The following is a 25,242-nucleotide window of genomic DNA, read 5'->3' on the forward strand; positions in this document are numbered from 1 at the left end:
TTGTGTGTTTGTGTGTGGTGTTGCTGCCAAGGTTTGCCAATGGACTAGGCGAGTTGCCTAGTACGAGTCTGCCAGGCGTGACTTACTCTCTCTGCAGTTTTGATGCCTAACTTCTGCATATGGAGGGGAACAGAGCAGTCATGTCTGGCTTGTAGCTCTCTGCTCCACCAAAAGCAAGATGTTATACAAGTGGGTGCTGAGCTGTCAAGTCTATGGTACAATTTTGTTCGATGAAATATTTACTTTGAAAGAAAATGGTCAAACACCATGCTCATTAGAGTAAACAATCAACATTTAAAATTTTAGCTACTCCATAGTATGTCATTATATGTCATAGTATGTCATGGTGGATTGGTGTGGTCAAATCTAAAAGGTGTAGCCGATAGAAAAATATTCACAAAAATTAAAACCAAAAATCACATGGAGGTTATATGTGAAGTCTGTCTTTCTACAACCAAGGTCAGCTGTCATGCCAAATGTAAGAATGATAGAGAATCATCTCAGTCTGTAACAAGGCCGACAGGCGGACAACAGATGCGTCCCTCTATGCCAGTTCCAACTATGCCATCCCCCCCCCCCCCCCCCCCCCGCCCCCCCCCCCAAAACGCCCCCCCTGGCCTCCTCCTAGCCTGTCAACGCCCCCCGAGGATGTACTTTTTGTTTATTGGTCATCATGGACACTCCAAATATTGTGGCAGGCAGCAAGGCAGCAAAATGGCGAGACATGGCTTTATTTTTTGCAGTTTAGGGTATAATAAGCTTATCATCATTATTGGATTTGGAAAAGAACCATAGGCTATGATTTGAAATTTCACATAGCCTAGATGAACAAATTACCAGACATTTATTAGGCCTAACAACCTTTAGTATCACGCCATTTCAGCAGTATGTGCATGTGGGAAAGAATCTAAACATCGACAAATAATAAATAAATAAATAAAACCGTTTGGGTGAATCATGCGCTTATGGACTTTTTTTCAATACCAGCTTCACCGTCAAGGCACAAAGCAGTGAAACCTTCTATTTACTCTCAATGAGTGAAACTCAATTACCCAGAATGCTGCACGTGAGCTCTCTACCCGATTCTGGAAAACAAACATGGCGGCAACTCGCTTTACTACCTTAATAATGTGTTAATCCGACGCTAGATTTCTTAACTGATGAAAATCGAAGGCAGAAATCAACATTGTAGTTTCTAAATATGAGGTCGATTGGTCTATTTGTGGCGTACATCACGATCGGCTGAGTTGTTGGCCTCACGTTATGGACTTTTTTTCAATACCAGCTTCACCGTCAAGGCACAAAGCAGTGAAACTCAATTACCCAGAATGCTGCACGTGAGCTCTCTACCCGATTCTGGAAAACAAACATGGCGACAACTCGCTTTACTACCTTAATAATGTGTTAATCCGACGCTAGATTTCTTAACTGATGAAAATCGAAGGCAGAAATCAACATTGTAGTTTCTAAATATGAGGTCGATTGGTCTATTTGTGGCGTACATCACGATCGGCTGAGTTGTTGGCCTCACGTTTGTCAGTTAGCCTGTGGCTAGGCTACTTTTCGCCAACGTTAGCATCCGGTTAGAAAGGGTATGCTTGCACGCATTCGCTCCGGTCCAAAATGGCAAGTCTGCCGCCTTGTGGCCACATGAAGGAACAATTGAAGGAATGCGTTTCAGACACAATTGCGTTTCAGACGGACGGACGGACGGACGGACGGACGGACAGACAGACCCTCTTATAGAGATGCTGGGACGCATCTAAAAATACTGTATACAGTACAGGTAAAAAGTTTAGACACATCCTCTCATTTAATGCATTCTCTTTATTTCTGTGGTTATTTACATTGTGGATTTCCATCAAAATTTGCATGAACACATGTAGAATTATGTGCTTAACAATTCTAGCTGTTCAAGCTAACAATTCTAGCTGTTGTCCAACACCAATGTCAGCTGTCTAGCCACCTGACGTCAACACGGCACCACTGATTGCACCGCACATTTTTTTTTGTCTATTTTCAAGTAAAAACGCCCAGTCAGTCATGTCAATCTTAATTGAACGTAAAAGTCCTCCAATAACTCACTAGAATGTAGAACTAGAATTTTGAGACCTAAAACCTAGTTTTAAACACTTGCCAACACAAGCATCTTACAGACATTTTCTTGATCTGATATTGAGTCACAGCCAGTTACTTGGAGAGGTCAAACTGGTTTTGGAGGGAATCTGTGGCAGGGTTTTTCACTTTTACTTTGTATACCACTGTTATACTTTTATACAGCTCACCTTTTGAGAATAAATAACCCAAATTTCCAGAGCAACCCAGTAGTTCATTTTGGAATCCTCAGTCAGCATCTGCCAGTCAGCCAAAACTCATCTCAACTCAACCTTGTCTACTTTCTTTGTTTTGATCCTCATCTCAGATTATTATTATTATTATTATATTATTTTTTGTTCGATACAACCTCCACCACAAGAGCAAAAACAACAGCTGTAGTACAGCATGTGCAGGAGGCACTCTCATCAGATACTGTGTTCCATTCAACCCAATACCTACCACCATCTCAGAAAATATCAACTAATATCTACCACAAGACCAACCACCGTCTTAAAAAACAGGAACAAAAAACTGCAAGCAGCAATTCGGGGCCAAGCGGTAAACCCGCCAAGTCGCCACGGCGATCAGGCAGACGGTCAGAGGCACGCACAGTAAGTTTTCACAAGCAGAAATGTACCTCCAAATTTGATACGTGACCCCTTTTGCTAACTGCAGCCCCCCCTAATGGCCAACTCTGCGGGTGGCGCTAGAGGGTTCGAGGCGGGGACCTACAATTTTTTGAGTACTCAGCAGACGGTGTAGAATGTGTTTGCAAAACTAGAGTATTTTCCTATGTACCGTTCTATGGCTTGCCATTGACATTCCATAGGGAAAAAATTGACTTGTTAGCATTTTTGCTTATTGCAAACGCCCCCTATTGGCCAAATCTCACCAATTTATGTGTGTGTTCCTTGGATTGGGTGCTGATAAGGAGTGTGTCTTAATATGCAACCTTGCCTCCTCCACTTGCCTCCTCCACTTGCTTCTCGTCATGATGACATCACTGACAACAGCATTATATTTCAATATCTTGCAAAAGCTCAATTGTAGAGTCTTTTTCTCTTTTGCAATTGGGATGGTGAATGAAAAACAGTCCCTCAAAAGTTGTTGTGGCTAGGCTGACAGCTGAGAAACTTTATCGTTTTCTCCACGGAGGAGGGGCCAGGAGGCGGGACGAGGAGACAAGCGCAAGTGGAGGAGGCAAGGTCGCATATTAAGACGCACTCCATGTATACCAGGTTTGGTTTCAATCGGTCGAAGTGCTGCCAAGATAGGAGATCACTTCCTGTGACTTTTGATTGGCTGCCAGGGCCAAACCATGAGAGGCAATAAGTTCCAGGGTTCTAGGGTTGGATGCAGCATTGCCCAGATATCATGTGTAGCAGATTTTGTCAAAATCCAACTCAATTTGTAGGAAAAAACATTTTTATTTTTATTTTTACAAAATACAAAATGGCGGACATTCTATAACGGTAGATATGACATCATAGATGGATTCGTCTTGGCCCAAGGATTCCAAAGATACCATGGTTCAAAAGTTACAGCCCGAAATGTAGCTAAAATTTTGACCCGTTGGTGGCGCTAGAGAGTATGAGCTGGGGACCTGCAATTTATTGTGGGGAGTCACGGGATAGACAAGAATATATGTGCAATTTTGCAAAAGATTCTGACAATGGGTTCCCAAGATGTGACCTCACTTCCTGTTTGGTGACTTTTAGGGCATTTTTTATTGGCAGCCACAGCCAAACGAAAACATAAGCGCAAAATCCCTTAGATAACCTTTGTTCTTGTGTATCGACTTACAAAAAACTTTGTATTTTTAGTGAATTTTTATTGATTTTCACAAAATTCAAAATGGCGGGAAAACTATCCTGTTGGAAAATTACGTCATAGGGTGGATTCGTTGGTTCATTGTATTTGTCTTGACGCAAGTATTCCAGGGAAAATTGGACATATGGTTCAAAAGCTACGCAAAAATGTACATGCAACTTTGGCCTGCTGGTGGCGCTGGAGGTTTTGGGCTGGGGACCTATAAATCGATGCGGGTAATGCTGAGATCTGAGATAAATCCTCAAATAAAACACATTTGTAAAATAGATGCAGGTATGGATGATAAAAAAACAAGGTGTTGCAAGAAAACCAAGAAGGTAATTTCAGGAAAATAGAAGGAAATTAAACTTTTTTTCTTTCTTTGCCTCTCTAAGCACTGTAATCATAACAGATGGGTAGTAACAGCAGGTTTCAGAGAAGAAAGCGGGCGGTAGCTGTCAGAGAGATTTAACTCCTGCGTTACGCGGGAAGCACCGCACAACCCCACACACATACGGACACGCATACACACACACACCGCAGTGGTCTCGGCTGCAGGATTTCTCAAAGAGCTGCTTTCAGTGTCTGCAGATGAGCGAGGCGCTGCGATGGTATCTACAGATCCAAGAGAATTAATCTGGCCACAGGGCTAACACACCACAGCAATGCGAGTGTGTGCGTTTGCGTGCACGCATACACATGTGTGTTGGAGGGTTTCTGACATGTTGCTAGGTGTCTTGTTGAAGAGGGATAGGAACAACATTGTGTGTATGTGTGTGTGTGTATATGTGTGTGTGTGTGAGCAATAGGGCCAATATTCTGCTGAGGTGCAAAAAGGCCAGACATAATCTTCTCCAAGGATTACACTGCTGCGCCCTCTCCCACTGTCACTCACTCTCTCTTTCACACACACACACACACACACACACACACACACACACATTACCCTATGTACGCTACACAATACGACACGATTGATCTCCGATTGAGCATGAAATCGGCCCAACTCCCAAAAAGTTGTGCGAGTGACAAATAGTGGCAAATCGAGCAAAAAGTTGCAGTGTAAGCCCGGCTTACGTGGAGGCTAGAGAGAGAGGTGAGAGAAACGAGAAGCAGAGTGATTGTAACGGCCCGTCTCCACACAGCGAAATTCCGCTCCTCATTGACTTTGAATGGAGGCGATAACTCGCTTGACATTCGCCCGACACATTGACATTACCCCATGTACACTACACAATACGACACGATTGAGCATGAAATCGGCCCGACTCCCAAAAAGTTGTGCGAGTGACAAATAGAGGCAAAATCGAGCAAAAAGCTCACTGCTGCGCCCTCTCCCACTGTCACTCACTCTCTCTTTCACACACACACACACACACACACACACACACACACACACACACACACACACACACTCACTCACTCACTCACTCACTCACACACACACACACACACACACACACACACACACACACACACACACACACACACACACACACACACACACACACACACACACCATTCCCAGCCCTACTGGGGAATGCATCACTCTCAATTCAGCCTCTTATGAGTTCAGTGCAACGTCACAACTGAGCTTTCAGAACATACACGCCCCTTTAGGGAACCAATTCCACATTAATAAGTAAATCATTTGTAGGTATTACTGATATTATGACCACTTCAGAATAGGGAGCTTATCCTCTATCTTTTATGAACTGTTTGCCACAGCAACTTGCCACTGACCCAGAACGATGGGGTTGGCTCGTCATTGCTTATTCTGTGTTCATACTGTTCAGGGTTTGTTCGCACAGTACACATATGTTGAGAGCTTTGTATTCTTGTGATTACTACTAATTAATACATGTCAGTATGCTGTTGTGTTGTTGAGGTGTGTAGAGAGTTGGCGGTTGAACGGTTGGTGGCCAGAGGTAGAGGTTAGAGGTCTAGAGAAACACAGACCTGAGCCGGAGGATACAGACCTGCATACTTGAGAGAAGGGTTGTGTGTGTGTGTGTGTGTGTGTGTGTGTGTGTGTGTGTGTGTGTGTGTGTGTGTGTGTGTGTGTGTGTGTGTGTGTCTGTGTGCATGCGTCTGTGTGTGTGCGCACGAATATAGGTGGTCTGTAAGTATGTTACGGTCTGAGGAGGACAAAGGAAACAGACATGAGCATGAGGGGTCTACAGACTCAACAAAGGGCTCATAAAATAATCATAACTTCACTTACACGGAATCACCACATCGTGCCAGGTCATTTTCGCAAAGTGAAAATCCGCCTGGGGGGCGTGGTTGCAAATAGTTCCAGGAGATACTTGGCGGGACTAGCCCCGCTTTTCATCCGACTTTACACACATCGTAGCGGACCAGCCTTTCGCGGCAGGCAGGCTTAAAACTCAACACAGTGTCCACAGTATGTCTCATAAGTGTGTACACCCCTCACATTTTTGCAGATTTGTAAGTAGCCTATATCTTTTCATAGGACATTATTAAAGAAATTTCACTTGACACAATGAGTAGTGACCTGTTAACAGCATATACAGTATAACCATATAACAGTATAAATTTGTTAATCACGCACCAACAAATCAAAATACAGCCATTAATATTTGAACATGTACCCACAAAAGTGAGTACACTGCAGATCAAAATCCGGTAGGGGTGTACTCACTTATGAGAAATACGGTACATACAACTGTATTTTGTTCCTAGATAACATTTAAAGGCCAACTTCCCATAAAACACAGTTTTACTCACTCCTTTCGAAGATCGGACGGTCACCCCAAGTTAAACTCACTTGCAAGGCTCTCATAGCGGTGCGTCAACTCTCCTGGCTGTGTTTCCCGGTGTTTCCCAATTGACATAAATAATGCAGAGAAACGAGCGAATCACGAAAGCCTTTCTGTGTTGTGTCATATCGAAAGAAGGCGTTGCCCACATGGGTTTATGTCGACTCATTTTTCTAAAAACATGTTGAGTAATTTTTTTCAGCCCGAAACCTAGCTTAGCTTAGCTATCAGCTGGTTGCTACTCTCAGGTACACACACAGCACAAAGCCTCATACATACAGCAAGCTCACTCTGGTTGCTCCGTGCCTGCAGCTCGCCTAGGGGTCGCTGTCAAAAGAGCACAGCCCTGCACGCCTCCGTTGGTGCCCCTATAGTGCAGTACCACCCGGGGAAGTGGCGACTCTGTTTCCCATTACATTCTCTCCAAGAACTGGAGGACTGAGCCAATCAGAGACGCATTTCCACGAGAAACACGGAACACCCTCTCGTTTCTCCACAAGCCACCTTGCCAGCTTGCAAAAGCGTCTTGAAACAAAGCAACCAGAACGTTTTTTAAAACAGGACAAACGCGTAACACAATATTAATGAAATGACATTGAGAGGCCATCTTTAAGTACCATGATATCGTTTTACATGTACAAGAAGTGGTCTAATAGAAGCGCTGCTAAAATGCTAACCGTTAGCTTACCCGGCTAGCTTAAAACATAGAGTGATCAAATGATAATGTGGAGTAACCTATTTGTGTCAAATTAACATTTTGAAACTCACACCCATTTGATTGGTTATCAAGACCATCTAATTAGCATTTGCATATCTGGGTTTCGCCAATATTAAATCTCGTCCCTTGGCGGAATTGCTCCACCTTCGCACTGTCAAGCGGAATTTCGCTGTGTGGAGACGGGCCGTTACAATCACTCTGCTTCTCGTTTCTCTCACCTCTCTCTCTAGCCTCCACGTAAGCCGGGCTTACACTGCAACTTTTTGCTCGATTTGCCACTATTTGTCACTCGCACAACTTTTTGGGAGTTGGGCCGATTTCATGCTCAATCGGAGATCAATCGTGTCGTATTGTGTAGCGTACATAGGGTAATGACAAGTGATTTCACCTCGCGATCGTGCAATTGTAGGGTCGCAAGAACATCAAAACTGTTTGAAATCCTGGTTATTCCTTGTGAGTAAATCAAACAGTTAAAGCAGGGCTACGACCCGATTTGACACAACACATGTACAAATTGATAGGGCAACGCGATCCGCTCTTGAGCTTAGGGGCGCATGTTCCCCCCTCTGCCGGGAAACATGCCTGTTATGTCACACAGTGGGAGCATTCTGCTAGCATCCGACTGTTGGCTCGTATAATGTGAAGAATTGAATCATGAGATGTGAACATTTAAATCATGAAATTCCCTCGTGCAGTGTGAGCAGCAGATTACAGTTTTTTTCAATTGCTAACAAGCTTTTGTCCAATCCTCAGCGACATTTGCAAAACTCTTAACACAGTTAACACACCAAGGGCTTTCCATGGCCATGCAGTTGACACATTACATGCCTTTTTCACACAATTAGCAGTCAATTAATGCATTTCTAAAATGCTAACATTTCCTTTACACACAGGATAACCACAGCAACAAAACAATGTATCTTTTATGGCTTATTTTCAAATGCTTTCACACAGTGTGTCAAAACTGGAAATACAACATCCAAATACTTATTTCAGTAAAAATGCATGACATTGGCATGAGTACAGTAAACAGATTATTGATAAAAGTAGAAGAAATCCCCCCAATTTTAGTTGTTTGTAAAAAGTTGTCTCACAATCACAGAATGAAAATGCTTTTGTAACAGTTAGAAAGAACTGTTTGTTTATAAGAATGTCTATAGGCCTAACAAAATCTTCATAATTCATGTTCATGTAAAATTACCAAATCATGTTTAGAAAATGTATATATCAGTCGGTCAACACGTCGACCGAAATTGGTATAAATTACGGTAAATACAGTAAACGTCTGAAGTCAATGCTGTCCATGAAGTCATGATTTGGAAATACATGAAAAGGTATTATAGATTAAATAATTTCAGGGCCGGTTCTAGTCCATTTGGGAAGCACCCCCGTTCCTTTTGAGGATTTTCAATATTTGCATCTGTAAGCATAGTGTCTTCAGTTTGATCTAAGATCTACTGTGGTACTTGCATATACTGAGTGGCCATGAATACCATTGACAGCATTGTCAGTGTAAGGTTTACTGTAATGTTTTATGTATTTTGTGTGACATTCTAATTCTGTGTGGACTTTTAGGCTTTATCCTCCCAAGACATTTGGCGCCCTAGGCAACCGCATTGTTTGTGCTTCTATGTGTATTGTTTCATGATATTTTGGTCACTCTAAGTAACTTTGCAAAACTTTGTTTGCTCTATCATATATCATACTATAAACAGTATTTCTACTGTACCTCCTGTAGTCAACAGTAAAAAATGTTTTGTACTGGAATCATCTTGAATGTCAACAACACATGAGGTCAGAGTCCTGTTGCCTTTGGAAATTTAGTGCAAACAGTGAATTGCATGATTTGAATGCATGCAATAGGCTACCTGTAAAACTGAAACATAAAAGTCTATGCAGCTTCTGTAATGTTGACAATAGCCAGTGTTTTGAAGTCTTGTGTAATTTGATTGACTCCATGTACCTTGTAAAGTGAAATGAAGTGTTATTCTTTGACAGAGTTTCATTTTGAGCCATGTTTCTAGTGTTTTGGTAAAGTGAGTGTGTACAGAAAACGATGTGTTCTATTTTGAAATGAGTACTTTGTGTATATTTAACAGTGTGTGCTTTTGAGAAGAAAATGAACTGTTTGGCCAATTGTGTTTGGTAGGTGGTAGTCTGTGTTAAGAGTTTAGAAAAAGTATCCATAGTATGGGTAAGTGCTTGTTAGCAATTGAAAAAAACTGTAATACCAATGACTGAAAATATCGCACAGCATATGCCCGCCTTTACCTTGCTCCTATTCGAGCTATTTCTAACCCTCTCACACCCATGCTCTGACACAGTATTTTACTCTCTCTCCCTCTCTCCATCTCTTCATGTTATATTTTCTTCTTTATTTCGTGTTCTCTCTTTACCTTTTTCATTCTGTCTTTGTCTTGTGTACACTCTCTCCTTCCCTCTCCATCTCTCTCACCCTCTCTCAATTCCTCTTGCTACCCCCCCCCCCCTCTTTCCCAACCTCTCTCCCCCCCATACAAAACCTGTGTCTCCTGTCCTGCTCTAGCCCCTATCTCCCTATCTTACCTCCCCCTCTCTCTCCAGATGTACATCCAAATCACCACACTCACTATCTTGCTGAGCTTCAGTGTGTCTACAGTATGTGTCTGGGCTTGCTCTAACACCTATATCCTCCTCTATCCCCATACAACCTCCAAGTCTTGTCTTAATCCCCTGCTTCCATCGCTGTCCTGCCCTCATCTCTCTAGATGTTCACCCAGATCTCCATGTTAACCATGTCGCTGAGTCTCAGTGCGTCCCTGCAGCCTCTGGGCTGCTTCAGAATGACCTCTTATCTTGCTCTCCTCCCTTTTCTCATCCACAGATGTACATCCAGATGACCACGTTGACCATCTCGCTGAGCCTGAGTGCCTCTGTGTCTCTGGGGCTGCTCTACCTGCCCAAGGTGTACGTTGTGCTGCTGCACCCAGAACAGAATGTGACCAAGAGCAAACGCAGCCTCAAGGCAGTCGTCTCTGCTGCCACCATGACCAACAAGTTCAACCCCAATGGAGACGCCAAGTCAGAGTTGTGTAAGAGTCTAGAGACACAAGGTGAGGGTGTGTGTGAGGTGGAGTGTGTGTGTGCGTGTGTGTGTGTGTGTGTGTGTGTGTGTGTGTGTGTGTGTGTGTGTGTGTGTGTGTGTGTGTGTGTGTGTGTGTGTGTGTGTGTGCGCGTGTGTGTGTGCATGTGCATGTGCATGTGTCTGTGCTCAGCTGCTGTGAATGGGGAGAGGAAGTGACATTCACTGACAGTCCAACAAGTGCAATCCCGAGGCCAGCTGGGCACGAGCCTGGAGACAAGATGAGTCATCAACAAACTGTATGTCTGTGCACGCGCGCACGCGCGCGTGTGTGTGTGTGTGTGTGTGTATGTGTGTGTGTGTGTGTGTGTGTGTGTGTGTGTGTGTGTGTGTGCGTGCATGTTTGTGCTCAACTGTTGTGGATAGCACTTTCCTGTGTCTGAAAGTAGTGATTTCTTTTTCCTCTGGGATTCTTTTTGGTATAATTTGTAAGCAGTGATATAAAAAAAGAAAGCGTTACAACGCCTGTCAGTTGTGGTAAGCTGTTAAGTACATCCTACAGTAGAATGGACACAGAGACATGTTTGCTCTCTGAGTAAAAGGCACATGGTCGTAGTTTATGGGGTAGATAGTGGGGACCATAACATACATTTGTCTATACCACTTCTTAGATTATCTAACAAATATAATGTCAAAATATTAACCCTGGACTATTTGTCCCTACCACTTTCCAAACGATACCTACAAAAAGAAATGAAGAAAATTATTATTCACATCAAGCAACTTTTATCATCTTTTAGTCCTCATTGAGTAAGAGTTGTGTCTGGTTTTGTAATGTTTTTGTCATTGATATTAGTGTCTTCATTTTGTAATATATTCATATTTATTCCATGTTAGGATAAATTAAAATCTGCATTATATTGGCAATATATTTCGTAGATGTACAGTATTTCTTAATGTGAATGTATTATACTATTTTTATGCTGATAACAGCTACAGTGAGTCCAATATGTATTTGATCCCTTGCTAATTTTGCCGGTTTGCCCAGTAATAAAGACATGATCAGTCTATAAATTTATGATAATATGTATTCAAACATGGAGAGACAGAATATCAAAAAGAAATTCCAGAGAATAACTTAAAATAATATATTTTGATTTATTTGTATTTAATTTAGGCCAATAAGTATTTGACCCCTCTAGCTAAAGAAGATAAAGTGCTTTGTGGCAAAGTCCTAGTTGTCTAGCACTGAGGTCAGATGCTTCCTTTAGTTGATGACAATGTTTTTGCATATAGTAGAACATATTTTTGCCCATTTTTCTTTGCACGTTATCTCTAAAACATTAATAGTTTGTGGCTGTAGCTTGGTAAATGGGAGGTTCAGTTTTCTCCATAGAATTACTATAGGGTTAATATTTGGAGACTGTCTAGGCCACTTCACGACTTTAAAATGCTTCTTATTGAGCCACTCCTTCGTTGCTTTGACTGTATGTTGTGTATTTTTGTCATGTTGGGAGATCCAAAAATGGCCCACCCTTCAGTGTAGTGGTGGAGGGAAGGACGTTTGCACTCAGGATTGCACATTACATGTCTCCCTCCATCCATTCGTTGACGGTGAAGTTGTCCTGTGCCTTGGCCAGACAAACACCCTCAAACCATAATGATACCACTTTCATGCATGATGGTAAGGAGGGTGTTCTTGGAATCATAGACAGCAGTACTCGTTCTCAAAATACATTGAATTGTGTTAATGCCAAACAGCTTGATTTTGGTTTCATCTGACTACAGCACCTCCTTATCATATCCTAAACCAGTCTGATGTCCGTTGGCAAACCTCAAGTGGGACTGCACAGGTTCCTTCTGAAGTAGATGTACCATGTGTGCACTACAGGATTTTAAAGCTCTGTGGCATTAAGTGCTACCAGTAGTTTTCTCAGTGATTTTGGTCCCAGTAGCTTTGATATCATTGCCTAGTTCATCCCGTACAGCTCTAGGATGATTTCTTTCTGTTCTCATGATTATGAAATAGCTACAAAAGGTCAAATCTTGTATAGAACCCCAGACAGGCTGATGGATAGTCATTTTGTATTCTTCACATGTTGGAAGAAATGCATCAACAGCTGGGTCATTAATACTCAGTCTCTTTCTTGTGGCTTTGCAGCCCATTTAATCTTTGTTCAGGTCTAAAATCGTGTCCCTGATATCATTTGACCACTCTTTGGTCTTTCCCATGCTGGTGAGGTTGGAGAGTGACTGATTCACTCATACTATGGACTGATTCTGCTGATTCAATGTGTCTTGTATGCATGTTAGTATGTACAGGTGTCTTTAATTCAGATGACAAGTTGATTGGAAGTGCCCATCTGGTTTGTGGGCCCAGAACTGTAATCAGTTGGCAGGGGATCAAATACTTATTTTGCTCGATGAAATGGAAATAAATTAATATATATTCTCTCCAGTTCATTTCTGGATTTTCTTTTTGATATTCTGTCTCTCCATATTAGAATACATATTATCATAACATTTATGTACTGATCATGTCTTTGTTAGTAGGCAAACCAACAAAATCAGCAAGGGATCAAATACATATTGGACTCACTGTATATGCATTTGTTTTCTTTCTCTTTTTAGGTTGACTCCAGTGCAGGCAAGGCTGTTTTAGGCAACTGTCCCTCTATGAGGGGGTCTATGAGGCAAGTGCTGCCTGCCCTTCCTGCCACTCCTCTCCAAGCCAACACACACTAGTTGTGCATCACAAACTGAAGCACCATGTCACCATGCCAGGAGCTGCCCTCTTTCCTCTGTCTATGCAGAGGGTGACTGCTCCTCCCTCAAGACAGATCATCTCCGGAAAAAACATTTACTTAGAGAACATGGTCAAGCCTAATCAAAGCAGGTGACCCGCAACTTTGAATTGGGAATTGTGCAGTTTCTCAGACCAGTGATCCTCTACCCTCAAATCTCTCCTCCAAGTCTGGCCAATCTCATGGGATTCAAATCTCTCCATGAATCGGATCTAATTCAATTAAGATTTTCCAACGGCTCAGTACTTGGCACATAAGGTTTTGCACATCTAACAATGTGTGTACAAAAGGAGGACCTGTAGTTCTCTGTCTAGTGTTTGCAGTCATTTTTAAGTAAGAGGCTTACTTAAAGGTAAGAGTAAGAGCTCTGTGCTGTCTTGCAATTCGGTGTAGACTTTTGATGTAGAATTAACAGCAGTTGATTATATAAAATATCAAAATCTACATGATTATCACAACTGTATTCATGCATCATGTTTTGGCAGGCATCATTCCAAAAGAACAGGGCAGCATCTTAGAAGGAACTATCACGCTACTTGAAGGAAGATCATTCATGACTGGTGTGAAGTAAGCAGTGTCACGTCACTCGAGATGATACAAACACCAGTTCACAATGATAAGGGTTGAACATGTCATTAAAAGCATATTGCCTGTATGCATGATATACAACACTTTCTAAAGCACAGGTATCTTTTGCTTCTGATTTGCTTTTATTATCACAGCCTGAGCAGGATGTCATGAATGGTATTGATTGATCAACATCCTTTTAATTGTTCAATATGTAAAGGGAACCCTTCCAACTTCCTTCACTGATGTTGCCATCGTAATCAAGGAAAACACGTGCCACCTATCTGATGTTCCCAACTCTTTTCCCGATTTGGGCCTGTTATATATACACAGAGGACTGACCAAAGACTGACTTTTGAGGTCATCCAGTACCTCTTCATGATACCATGCTCAGGGTACCTCAGTCATGGAGGATGATGGGGGAGAGCACTGGTTAATTATTCCCCCCACCAACCTGCAACCTTTGGGATACAAGTCTGATGCCCCTAACCGCTTACCCATGACTGCCCTATATATCCCAGGGTCCAGTATCTAAGGTAGGCTACTTTCTCAAGTCACATGGGATCCAACGTTGAAATCTAAACGACTGTTTAGTGGAAACTAAAATGCCCGAAGTGTTGTTTCTAAGACAATTGTTGTTTAACAATTGACTCACCTACTATAAAACTAAGTTGGACCAGGGTTGGACTGGAAATCTGGTATAAAGGGCATTTCCCCCAGTGGGCCAACTCCTTAGGGGCAGATAGGAGATTGGCAGATTGTTGCTGTGTTTGTTGTTGTTTTTGTTTAGATTTTTTTTCCTCCTTTAGCCCGTTGGTCCATCTTTACAGTATAGACCATGAACTGGTCATAGAAAAAAGGGATGTTCTGTGAGGGGCTGATCTATGCCAAAAATGCCCAATATCTCTGTCAGAAATAACCATCATATGTGAGCACATTACATCCAATGTAAGAGACACATTATAGCACATTGCCATAACAGTTGAGTTGTATTTTGTCAGCAAATGCTTTTCATTTTAATAGCATCAGCAAGTGACTCTTATTATTATGAAGTTTCTAAAATGTTAAAACTGTATGATCAAAAGAAAGAGTATTCTCATCAGTGATTTTAAGTCATACTGGGATGACTGAGGGAAGAGGCGGGAAAAAACTAAAAACTATTTTGATAAATATATTGAATGAAAATGTGTGATTGGAGGTGTTACTGTGTTCTGATATTTTTTACGAGCATGCTGTCTGTATGAAAAGTCACTTTATTTCAATAAGGCTGACAGAACATGTTTAAGTTAAGTTGTATGTGTGCGAGTTTGGGGTGTAGGAAGATTGGACACTCATGTGAGGGATTGTATAGGAGAATCCTTCTCTGAAGTCATTGTTTACACTTTCCACATTTCATCCGAAAGAAGCAGCACATTTTACATGTAGCTTGATTGTTTTTGCACAGGAGGATTATGTTTGTTATGCTGTCGGTAACACAGCCCTCCTGACATGACTGAAAGTGTCTTTGGTCTAGCTGCTAACAGCTGACTTTTATGACACCTGTGGAATACATGGGATTGATCCATCTTGACGTCAACAATTAAGCTAATCAAAAGGCTAGGCAAGTTGTCCGATCAGGTATTTTGTCCAATATTCAAGCAATCTACGAAACATGTTATATTCTAATAACTACTGATTTTGCAACCTATCACACTGTGGTGTGCCGTCGGTACAACCATACAATAAAACGAAAATCAGCTGTAATGGCAATGTAGGATGTAGTTTAGGAATGTTTGGGGCTTGCAGCTGGTGACGGCAATGGAGGCTTATTTAATGACATGGATAACGATTATACTGTTTATTTAAAAGTGACAAAATAGACCACTAACTTTCGGAAATAAAACCTCTGTTTTGTTTCAGTTGCTGCAATGTCTCAATGTCTCAATGTCTACAATGCTACATTCACTGAAACGTCAACTGCACTTCTTTAGTAGGGTGACCATATCCATTTTTACGACCTGTTTTACGACATCTGTGTGTCCCAATTTCTGTTTCCTCTCATCCTCGCCTTGTGCTTCTGGCCTCGAGATGAGAAGCAACGTCATTGACACAAACTAGACTGACAGTTGGTCGTGTTTCCGATATCTGCGCCCGCCATGTTACTTCAGAATTTAGCCTACTCCAGACATCGCACAACAAATGAACTGTATTGCTGTAGCCTAATGTCGGGGAAATCTGTGTGCAATTTGTGTTAACTGCGGTTTATATCCCAGTCTACGTGAGGCACTGACTGTATGAAAATTATAGTCAAGTCGCCTAATTCCGCCCGTCCCCCAATTCCGCCCGCCTTTTTGTCAGTGATGATAGTTAATTATTCATCCACTGTTAAAGTCAGGAATGGATATCGACATGATACGGAGTTTGTATGCTTACAATTTGAAACGGTGATGACATTTAAAACCGAGTCAAACAGCCATAAACAGCATTGTAATGAAGGGTGTCGTAACGGCAGCATGAAAGAGATGGAACTTTAATTTCACGACTACCTTCTGGCTTCAAACTCGCCCTGGCCACTTCCCCTTTTCACTTTAGAACCAAAATTATTCAATAGTGGTGTGGATTGGCACTGCCCTCACGATCCGATTCGATTATGATTCGGGAGGTAGCAATTCGATTCAATTCTATGCGATTCGATCCGATTCAATTCTACAATGCATTGCAATGCATTACATTTCTACTGAAAGCAAAGCAAATGTTTCATCAGTCATGATGAGGCAATACAAGTAGTCAGATACTGAGCAACAATTTATTGGCTGTTTTCTGTATCAGTCTGGATCAGTCTTGCAATGCTTTGAAGTAGGCCTACTTTTATTTAATTTAACATTTATTTTCTCCCGAAATATCCACGGAAGTAATTGAAACTTAAAAAAATTGCCGGATCGATTCTGGAAATTGCCGCATTGAATTGGATCGTCCATGCCCCGCATTGGATTCCATCGCCGAATCGATCATTGTTGACACCACTATTATTCAACCGTTTCCACAGTAACGACCAAACTAATCACAGTTCCTGCATCCGTAAAGCCAGGACTACAAGTGTGAACGAAATCAGCACAACAGCACGAAAGAATAATAAACAGTAACAGAAATACCGTCTCTAATAGTCTACAACGTTAAGTTATGGTGATTACTCATTTATTGGAGCGAGGAGGTAGGTGTACTGAAATGCGAACATCCTTGCCAAAACATAAAACTGTTGTTAGCAGCTGAGTTGCCTTCAGCAAACTTTAGAATGCCGACTTAATTGTTTTCTCCACGAAGGCGGGGAGTCAGGTAGTTAAAGCGATGGGTGTTGCGCGAGGACGGTAGGTTGGATAGTTGAGGGGCGGGGCTGTCACCCTATCTTTAGGCTAGCACATTTCATAACTAGCCAAATCTTCAATTAGCGAAATATATTCAGACAATAACACCCCATAATCAATATTATTAATGCATAACACATCATGTGATATTTCTGGTGAAGCTTTTTTATATAAACTTGGTGGTTGTGTTGCTAAATGTGAGGTTTCATGCCAGGGATTTCGCCCACTTACTGAATTGGGAACATTATCGCCTCTCTTTTCTTGCCACTCAATTTGTGGTGCATGGGTGGTGCCACTCAATTTGCGGTGCATGTGTAAACAAAGATCATTCTATTCTGTATGAGTGAAGGTAGGGGTCTGTAGGATTGTATGTTTTTATATATTTTAATATGGGGCCAGGTTGGAGAGGTTTTTTTTTCAAAAGGTGACACTTTAATTTCATGTTTTGACCATCTCTGGAAGAGTAAGTACGAGGGACTGTTGTTTTTGTGCCTGTGTGTTTTTTATTATTTGTCTTTTACACTTTTGATAGAAAATAAATAAAAATCCTGATTAAAATGTCTTGAACTGTCTTGATATATTCTTATAAACTTGTGAAAATAAATCATATTGGGGCTGGAGCTAACATTATTTTTCATTTTAAATAACTTGATGAAAAAAGTTAAACTAACGTCTGTCTTATTTATCTGAATGTCTATTTTAGTTTAAAAAAAAACTGTCACCTCACTGGTATGTTTGTAAGTGCAACAAGCTTTGACTTTAATTTGACACAACCTACATATAACTTGAGTTAAGTTGCCTTGACACACATCAGCTGGTCAAAATTACTTGATAAAAGAAGTTGAGTCAACAAATCGGATACTTGTGTATAACGTGATTAAATAAGTTCAACAAACATTTTTAAGTTCTCTTGAATATTGTCTTGTTCTGGTTTCTGATTTTCTGGTTGTGTGAACAGATTGTTAAATGCAACAAGTTTGACATTAAATTGACTCAAAGTACTATAATTTACTATTACCACCCCCCCATAACTTATGAACTATATGATCACCAAATGTGGAGGAGATGATCTACATCCAAAGATCTATGAAGAACATTATTTTGGTGTCATTATTTGGTATTGTGATGTAATTATGACATCATTATCTGATTTTATTGGCAAAAAATGTAATTTGCATCCAATTTAGGTGATACACATCAATTTTAGTGATTATGTGCTTCAGACCACTTAAAGGAGAACTTCAGCCAATTCCAATATGCTGTTGTATTGCTCACACTACCGTTGACTTGTCAGTACCCGGTGGTGCTGCATTTTTTTGGCTCAGCCCTTTCTGAGATCTGAGCTATTCTAATGGAGGCAGACATTGTTTACATTTTTGAAAAAAAAACTCATGTGAATCTATGAGGCTAGCCTTCCATATTTCTTTCAATCCTTTGAGTATTATTTTTGCAGTGACAAATAATATTCACCACACTTATCCATCACCAATTTCATTATACAAACTAGCCTACTATGTGTTTCAGTGATAGTCAAGAATTTTGTTGCTGACACTTACCTGGCTGGTTCACAGCAGAAAACCGGCCAGGGGTCCGTATCTCGAAAGCGTCTTTGCTAACGACGGGAGCAACGTCCTTAAGAGCGACTCAAGTCTATCTCGACAGCGACGCTCACCACTAAATCCAAGGGAATGGTAAGACGGTCTTAAGACGGTTAGCAACGACAAGAATCGAGAAACGGACCCCATCTCAGCTGAGCTATTTAATATCTTCATATTATCTGCCGTTGATGGAAGGGCGAGACACGACTTCAAGTGGATGTTTTTTTTATTTGCCAACTGTGTTGTCCAATCAGCGGATATTCCAAACAATTGGCCAAGTTATATACGTACAGTATATAATGAGGTTATAATACCAGACCCACAATGTCTCAGTTAATATTTTAAAGACTTTGTACCGGCTGGTACGGACGCCGATAGCGGCCCTTGTTGAATACTTTTTTAAATTCACCTTGTTATCCGGAGATAACAATATAATTAATTTGAGATCTCGAGAAAACAAACCATTATCCCGTGATAGCAATATTTGTCTCGAAAAGTTGGCTTGAGCGGAACCGCAGATATTGTCAAGGTACTGACTTCACAAAACACATTCTGTGGACCTTTCAAGAAGGCTGACATGGCTAACGTGGCTAATGTGGTAATATCAAACTTTCTCTCAAAACGTATCCTTTTGCCGTGATTTTGCTCTAAAATGACTGCATTTCATTGCAAACGTGCTCCAACTCCGGAGAAATCCTGTAAGTCTTTTAAGAAGGAATAATTTCAAAATTACTCAAGGCATGGAAGAAATCCATTTCTGTTCTGTTATGTCCGTTACATTCTCTCTTCCTTGTCTAGCAGGCAGCTCTGCTTGAAATCACAGTCGTTATGTAAGGGTTAACGTTCGGCGAGAAGGTCGCTACCGTGGAATAGCAGCACGACAGAGAGAATCTTTAGACCCCGACGCGGAGCTTATTATATGGATATACTTAAATGATTCACACATGGCGGGGACATTTCTTTAGGCCTATTTAATGTTAAGATTGTTGCTGCGCAAAACAAAACAGTGCCGTTGTGGAACACCGCTAGGCAACAGGTGTTGTCTATCACAGCAGCTGATTAGAGTCTTGTTGAAAAGTCGCTTTAGCAGTGAAAAGTCTTGTTGCCATTGACAGCGGTCTGTTATAGACCAACCCGTCCGTTATCGAAAATTATTATATGGTTGTGACGTCATCAGTCGAATGCTCCATTCATTTCAACGGGGCTACCCAACGTTCGCACGTCTGTTATTTTTCGATAACGGACGGGTTGGTCTATAACAGACCGCTGTCAATGGCAACAAGACTTTTCACTGCTAAAGCGACTTTTCAACAAGACTCTAATCAGCTGCTGTGATAGACAACACCTGTTGTCCTGGCTACCTAGCTGTTGCCGAGCGGTGTTCCACAACGGCACTGTTTTGTTTTGCGCAGCAACAATCTTAACATTAAATAGGCCTAAAGAAATGTCCCCGCCATGTGTGAATCATTTAAGTATATCCATATAATAAGCGGGTTAACTTTCGGCGAGTCGGTCGCTTTGTGGAATAGCAGCACTTCAGAGAGAACAAGACGTGTAAAGATTCTCTCTGTCGTGCTGCTATTCCACGGTAGCGACCTTCTCGCCGAACGTTAACCCTTACATAACGGACGTGCGAACGTTGTGGAGCCCCATTGAAATGAATGGAGCATTCGACCGATGACGTCACACCATATAATAACACTGGATAATGTTTGTTTTCTCGAGATCTATAATTAATAATGACGTTTTTTCGGGATAACAAGGTGAATTAAAAAAGATGATTTGAGGGCCACTCTCGGCTTCCATAGGCTGGCCATGAGCGAGTTTAATTACTATTCTAAGGAAGCCTTCCTGGCCCAGCCGTGGCTCAATCGGCTTGGCACCCTACTGCTACACCGGCGAACCGGGTTCGATTGCGGTCTGAGGTTATTTGCCAACCCTTCCCTGTCTCTCTTTCCCCACTCGCTTCCTGTCACTATCTTCGCTGTCCTATCATACAATAATGGAAAAAAAGGCCCCCAAAAATATTTTGCCGTGCCGTCTCGTGTGGAGCGGAATGGTACTGTAAAACCAGTCCAGTTTGTGTTTCTGGAGTATGGTTGGACATACGTTTTTGCCGTTGTCAAGTAGCATTACTTTACTTTTCAAGTTAACTTGAAGTAGGCTGTAAATAGTTTCAGTGACATCATTTTTGGATACTATAATGTTGATTTCTGCCTTGGATCACAGTAATACAGTGTCAAACTAAAGACCATTCCAAGAGAGTTGATTTGGTGGTGGCCGCCATGATTATTTTTTTATTCACCGGTGAAGACGAGCTGACGCTGATTCTGGGTAATAGCCTGCAAAAAAGCAAAAAGTGGCGGCTGAGTCGTGCTGTCGAACTGTACCTAGTAGAAAAGAGGCAGTGGAAAAGCGCCTTATGTAGCTTGGATAGGCCTACATAAATTATAAGTAGAAGCTGCAGAAATTATTAAAAAAACACCTAGTCACTCTTCTAGTAGTCCAGATTATGAAGCTACCTCTCTAGGCCAACTAAGAGCCTAGTGATCGCCAATACATAGCCCCACACGGTGGCAGAAGCCAGCAGGGTACTGGGTGGTGTAGTGTGGCAGCAGTGTATTGATGGATCTTCAAGAGTGCTGGAGGTGGCTGGAGGCAGGGGTCTGCCTTCAGGGCTGCAGGGTAGATGGATAACCTCATTTGTAATTCAGAAAACCCCTTTCCACCATTAACTATTAACATGTGGTTATCTGTGGGTAATGGCACCCTGTGTTTCAGGAAAATATATACCACCAGCACCACCAGCAGCCTCTATGCCACAATTCCATTGGAGCACACCTTACAGCCCACCGCAACCCTATTGATAGGCGCCTTACAGCCCTGGGTCCAGCAAATGCTACCTATCTATCTTCCCCGCCTCTTTTGTTTACGTTAACAATATTACTGTTATTAGGCTGAGTCATTTCCATGACCTGTGGCTACAGCCACAATTTCAAAACTCGATGACAAATGTAGCGTCTTGGACGCAGAGAAGGCCATGCATAATAAAGACCTGATTACTTAATAATAATAATAATAATAATAATTGTATTTGTATAGCACTGTTTCATACAAGGCATGTAACTCAAAGTGCTTAACAAATGGAAAAAAAAAACATTTTTAGAGATAGATTTAAAAGGAGAGGTATAGAGGAGAGGCAGAAAAAGCAGGAAGGCAGAGGAAGAAGAGATAGACAGAGAATGTAGAGTCATAAGGTCAACGTATGATAGGACCAGGATTCTTAGATGTGTAAGGTCCATAGTGGCTGGGCCTATCATAAGTCATAGATAGTCACACAGAGATTGGGCGCTCAGGTGCGGCCCCTGGTGGCATCAGGGGTGAGGAAAAACTCCCTTTCGCTTGATTCATAGTTTGTAAGGGGGAAAAAAAAGCTCAGTGAAGTCTGAGAAAAAAAAGACCCCCTATAGTCAGGAAGAAACCTCAGGCAGAGACCAGCGGCCACCTAGGGGAGCCCCCTGCCAGGGCTGGTTGCGAGTGGTAAGGGCGCTGCGGCAGCTGGGACACTATGACGCCTTGGCAGCTAGGAGTTGGCAAGGATGAAGAGGTGGGTCTTCAGCTGCTTCTTAAAGGAGTCGACGGAGGTGGTTGATCGAATCTCGATGGGGAGGGCGTTCCATCTCTTGGGCGCATAGCAGGCAAACGCGGCGTCGCCGATCTTCTTCTGCGGGGGGTGGGGGGTCCTTAGCAGCTTGGCATCAGTGGACCTGAGAGCTCGAGCAGGGGCATAAAAAGAGAGCATGTCTGAGATATAGCTAGGGGCAAGTCCATTTAATGCTTTAAATACTGTGAGCAGAATCTTAAAGTCGATTCTGTAAGAGACAGGTAACCAGTGCAGGTCTGCCAAGACAGGAGAGATGTGCTCTCTCATTCTGGTTCTTGTTAGGATTCTTGCCGCAGAATTTTGAATGAGTTGCAATTTGTCAATTAATTTTTTTGGGAGACCAGAGAAGAGAGCATTGCAGTAGTCTATCCTACTGGTGACAAAGGCATGAATAAGTTTCTCAGCGTCTTGTTGGGGGGCCAAGCCGCGCACTTTGTTAACATTTCTAAGATGGAAAAAAGCAGATTTTGTTATCTTGTTGATGTGAGGCTCAAAGCTCAAATCCGAGTCTATGACCACACCTAGGCTAGTAACCTTATCTTTAATGTGTATGCTTAGGTCACCTAGGCTTGAGTGGAGTTTTGCACGTTTTTCCTTAGGCCCAATGAGCAACACTTCAGTTTTATCCTCATTTAATTTTAGGAAGTTACTGTTCATCCAATCTGTGATGGCAGACATGCATTTAGTCAAGGCATGAATGGCAGTGGTTTGGCTAGGCTCGACAGAGATATATAGTTGAGTGTCATCGGCATAGCTATGAAAATCAACATTGTGCTCTCTGATGATGGAGCCCAGGGGCAACATATAGAGAGAGAAGAGGAGAGGGCCCAAGCAACTACCCTGAGCAACTCCAAAAGGCACATCATACTTGTTGGAGACGTGTTCTCCGATGGTGACAAAAAACTGCCTTCCTGTAATATATGTTTTGAACCACTCTAAGACGTGACCGGACAAGCCTACCCAAGATTCAAGGCGGTCAATTAGTATGTTGTGGTCTATCGTGTCAAAGGCGGCACTGAGGTCGAGGAGGATAAGTGCTGAAACTTTGTTTGCGGCAGTGCTGAGCCTAAGATCACTTATTATTTTGGTTAGTGCTGTTTCGGTGCTATGGTTGGCTCTAAAGCCTGATTGGAATTTTTCCAAGATATCATTCCCAGCCAGATGTTGATTAAGCTGTTTAAATACAACTTTTTCTAGTACCTTGCTTATAAAGGGGAGGTTTGATATAGGTCTGTAGTTGTTTAAAGAATTCTGATCTAAATTTGTCTTTTTTAGGAGTGGCTTTACCATGGCTGTTTTGAATGAGCTTGGAAAAATGCCTGTAAGCATAGAGGTGTTAACAATTTGCAGTAAAGGTGCTGCTAAGCAACCAAGTATGTTTTTTAGCAGATGTGTGGGGATCGCGTCAAGGCTGCAGGTAGACTGCTTACTTTCCCTGACTATTTTACAGAGGTCGTCCTCTGTAATTGGACAAAACTTTTGGAAGCTCTCAGGTCTCCTAGGGGGGTTTAACCCTCCCCTCGGTGTATAGCATGAGTGGGCGACAGAGATTGCTGCGTTTCCACCTTGGATGCCTTCTCTAATGTCGGCAATCTTTTTATTAAAAAATCTAGCAAATTCCTCGCACTTGGCATGTGATGCTGCATTTAGGTTGTTATTGCTATGTGTTGGATTAAGCAGGTGGTCAATAGTGGAAAAAAGAACTTTCGCATTATGCTGGTTGTCTGTTATGATTTTGGAAAAATATGCTTTTCTCTCTGAGCGTACCGCATTATTGTAGGAGGAGATCTCATCCCTAAGGGATTGTCTATGGACTTCTAATTTAGTTTTCCTCCAAAGACGCTCGGTTACTCTGCATTTTCTTTTTAAGGCTCTAAGTGAGTCATTCATCCAAGGTGAATACCTAGCTCTGGTCCTTGTCGTCGTTCTAATTGGAGCTATGTTATCTAGAATTCCTCTTAAGTTGTTGTTGAAGCTATCAACCATTTCATCGGGTGTGCAGTGACCATTTAGTAGGTCGCCCGATTTGATGAGGTCTGAAATCTTAAGCTCAGCAGAGGCATTAATGCGTCGTCTGTGAATGACATTGTTGGGTGTGCTAATTTGTGTTGAAATGTCAAAATCAAAAAACACACAGTGGTGGTCGGAGAGGCCGACGTCCGTGACCGATATATTGTTGATATCAAGCGCATGTGAAATAACAAGGTCAAGTGTGTTGCCTTTCCGATGGGTAGGCTGTTCAGTGACATTCTGGACGAGACCGAATCCATTTAATGTGTCTAAGAAAGACTTGGCTATTGCGTCATCTGATTTATTTACGTGGATATTAAAGTCGCCAGCAATTATTGCTTTATCATAGTTAGTAAGTACGTCTGACATGAAGGTGGAGAAATCAGATAGAAATGACGAAGAGAATTTCGGTGGACGGTACAGAACAATAATAATCAGTTTGAGGTTTGCTTGGACCCTCATTGCCATGTATTCAAATGAAGAGAAAGAGCCCAGATTCATCTTAGGGACTGTACGTTATTTACCGGGGGGGGAGGGCTGGTGCGCTGGAAGTCCGGTCAAAAAAAAAAATCATGGCCCCCCCCTCCACCTCAATTTTTTCCCCCATGGCCCTCCCCCCACTTCAATTTTGTTTTCCCATGGCCCTCCCCCTACAGGTAAAAAAAAAAATATGTAAAATTGGTAGATGAACAACCATCATGAGAACAGTCAGAGTAGCCTACATCAAGGGCGGTTGTCTGCACTATTATGTGCTATCGATATCAGTGGATACCTATGAGAAGCCGCTAGA

The 25,242-nt window shown here is 42.0% G+C and overlaps 1 protein-coding gene across 1 annotated transcript in view; it reads left to right on the forward strand.

Moving 5' to 3' along the window:
* LOC134457383 (metabotropic glutamate receptor 4-like) overlaps nt 1–13,564 on the forward strand; it is a 191,930-nt gene extending 178,366 nt beyond the window's left edge. The window contains exons 10-11 of the mRNA XM_063209384.1: nt 10,271–10,499; nt 13,100–13,564. Of these exons, the coding sequence (XP_063065454.1) occupies nt 10,271–10,499; nt 13,100–13,104 (234 nt within the window). The 3' untranslated portion in view covers nt 13,105–13,564. The remainder of the gene's footprint in view (nt 1–10,270; nt 10,500–13,099) is intronic.
* The last annotated feature ends 11,678 nt before the right edge of the window (nt 13,565–25,242 follow it).

This window comes from Engraulis encrasicolus, chromosome 10, assembly GCF_034702125.1.
Source record: "Engraulis encrasicolus isolate BLACKSEA-1 chromosome 10, IST_EnEncr_1.0, whole genome shotgun sequence".
Classification (NCBI taxonomy): domain Eukaryota; kingdom Metazoa; phylum Chordata; class Actinopteri; order Clupeiformes; family Engraulidae; genus Engraulis; species Engraulis encrasicolus.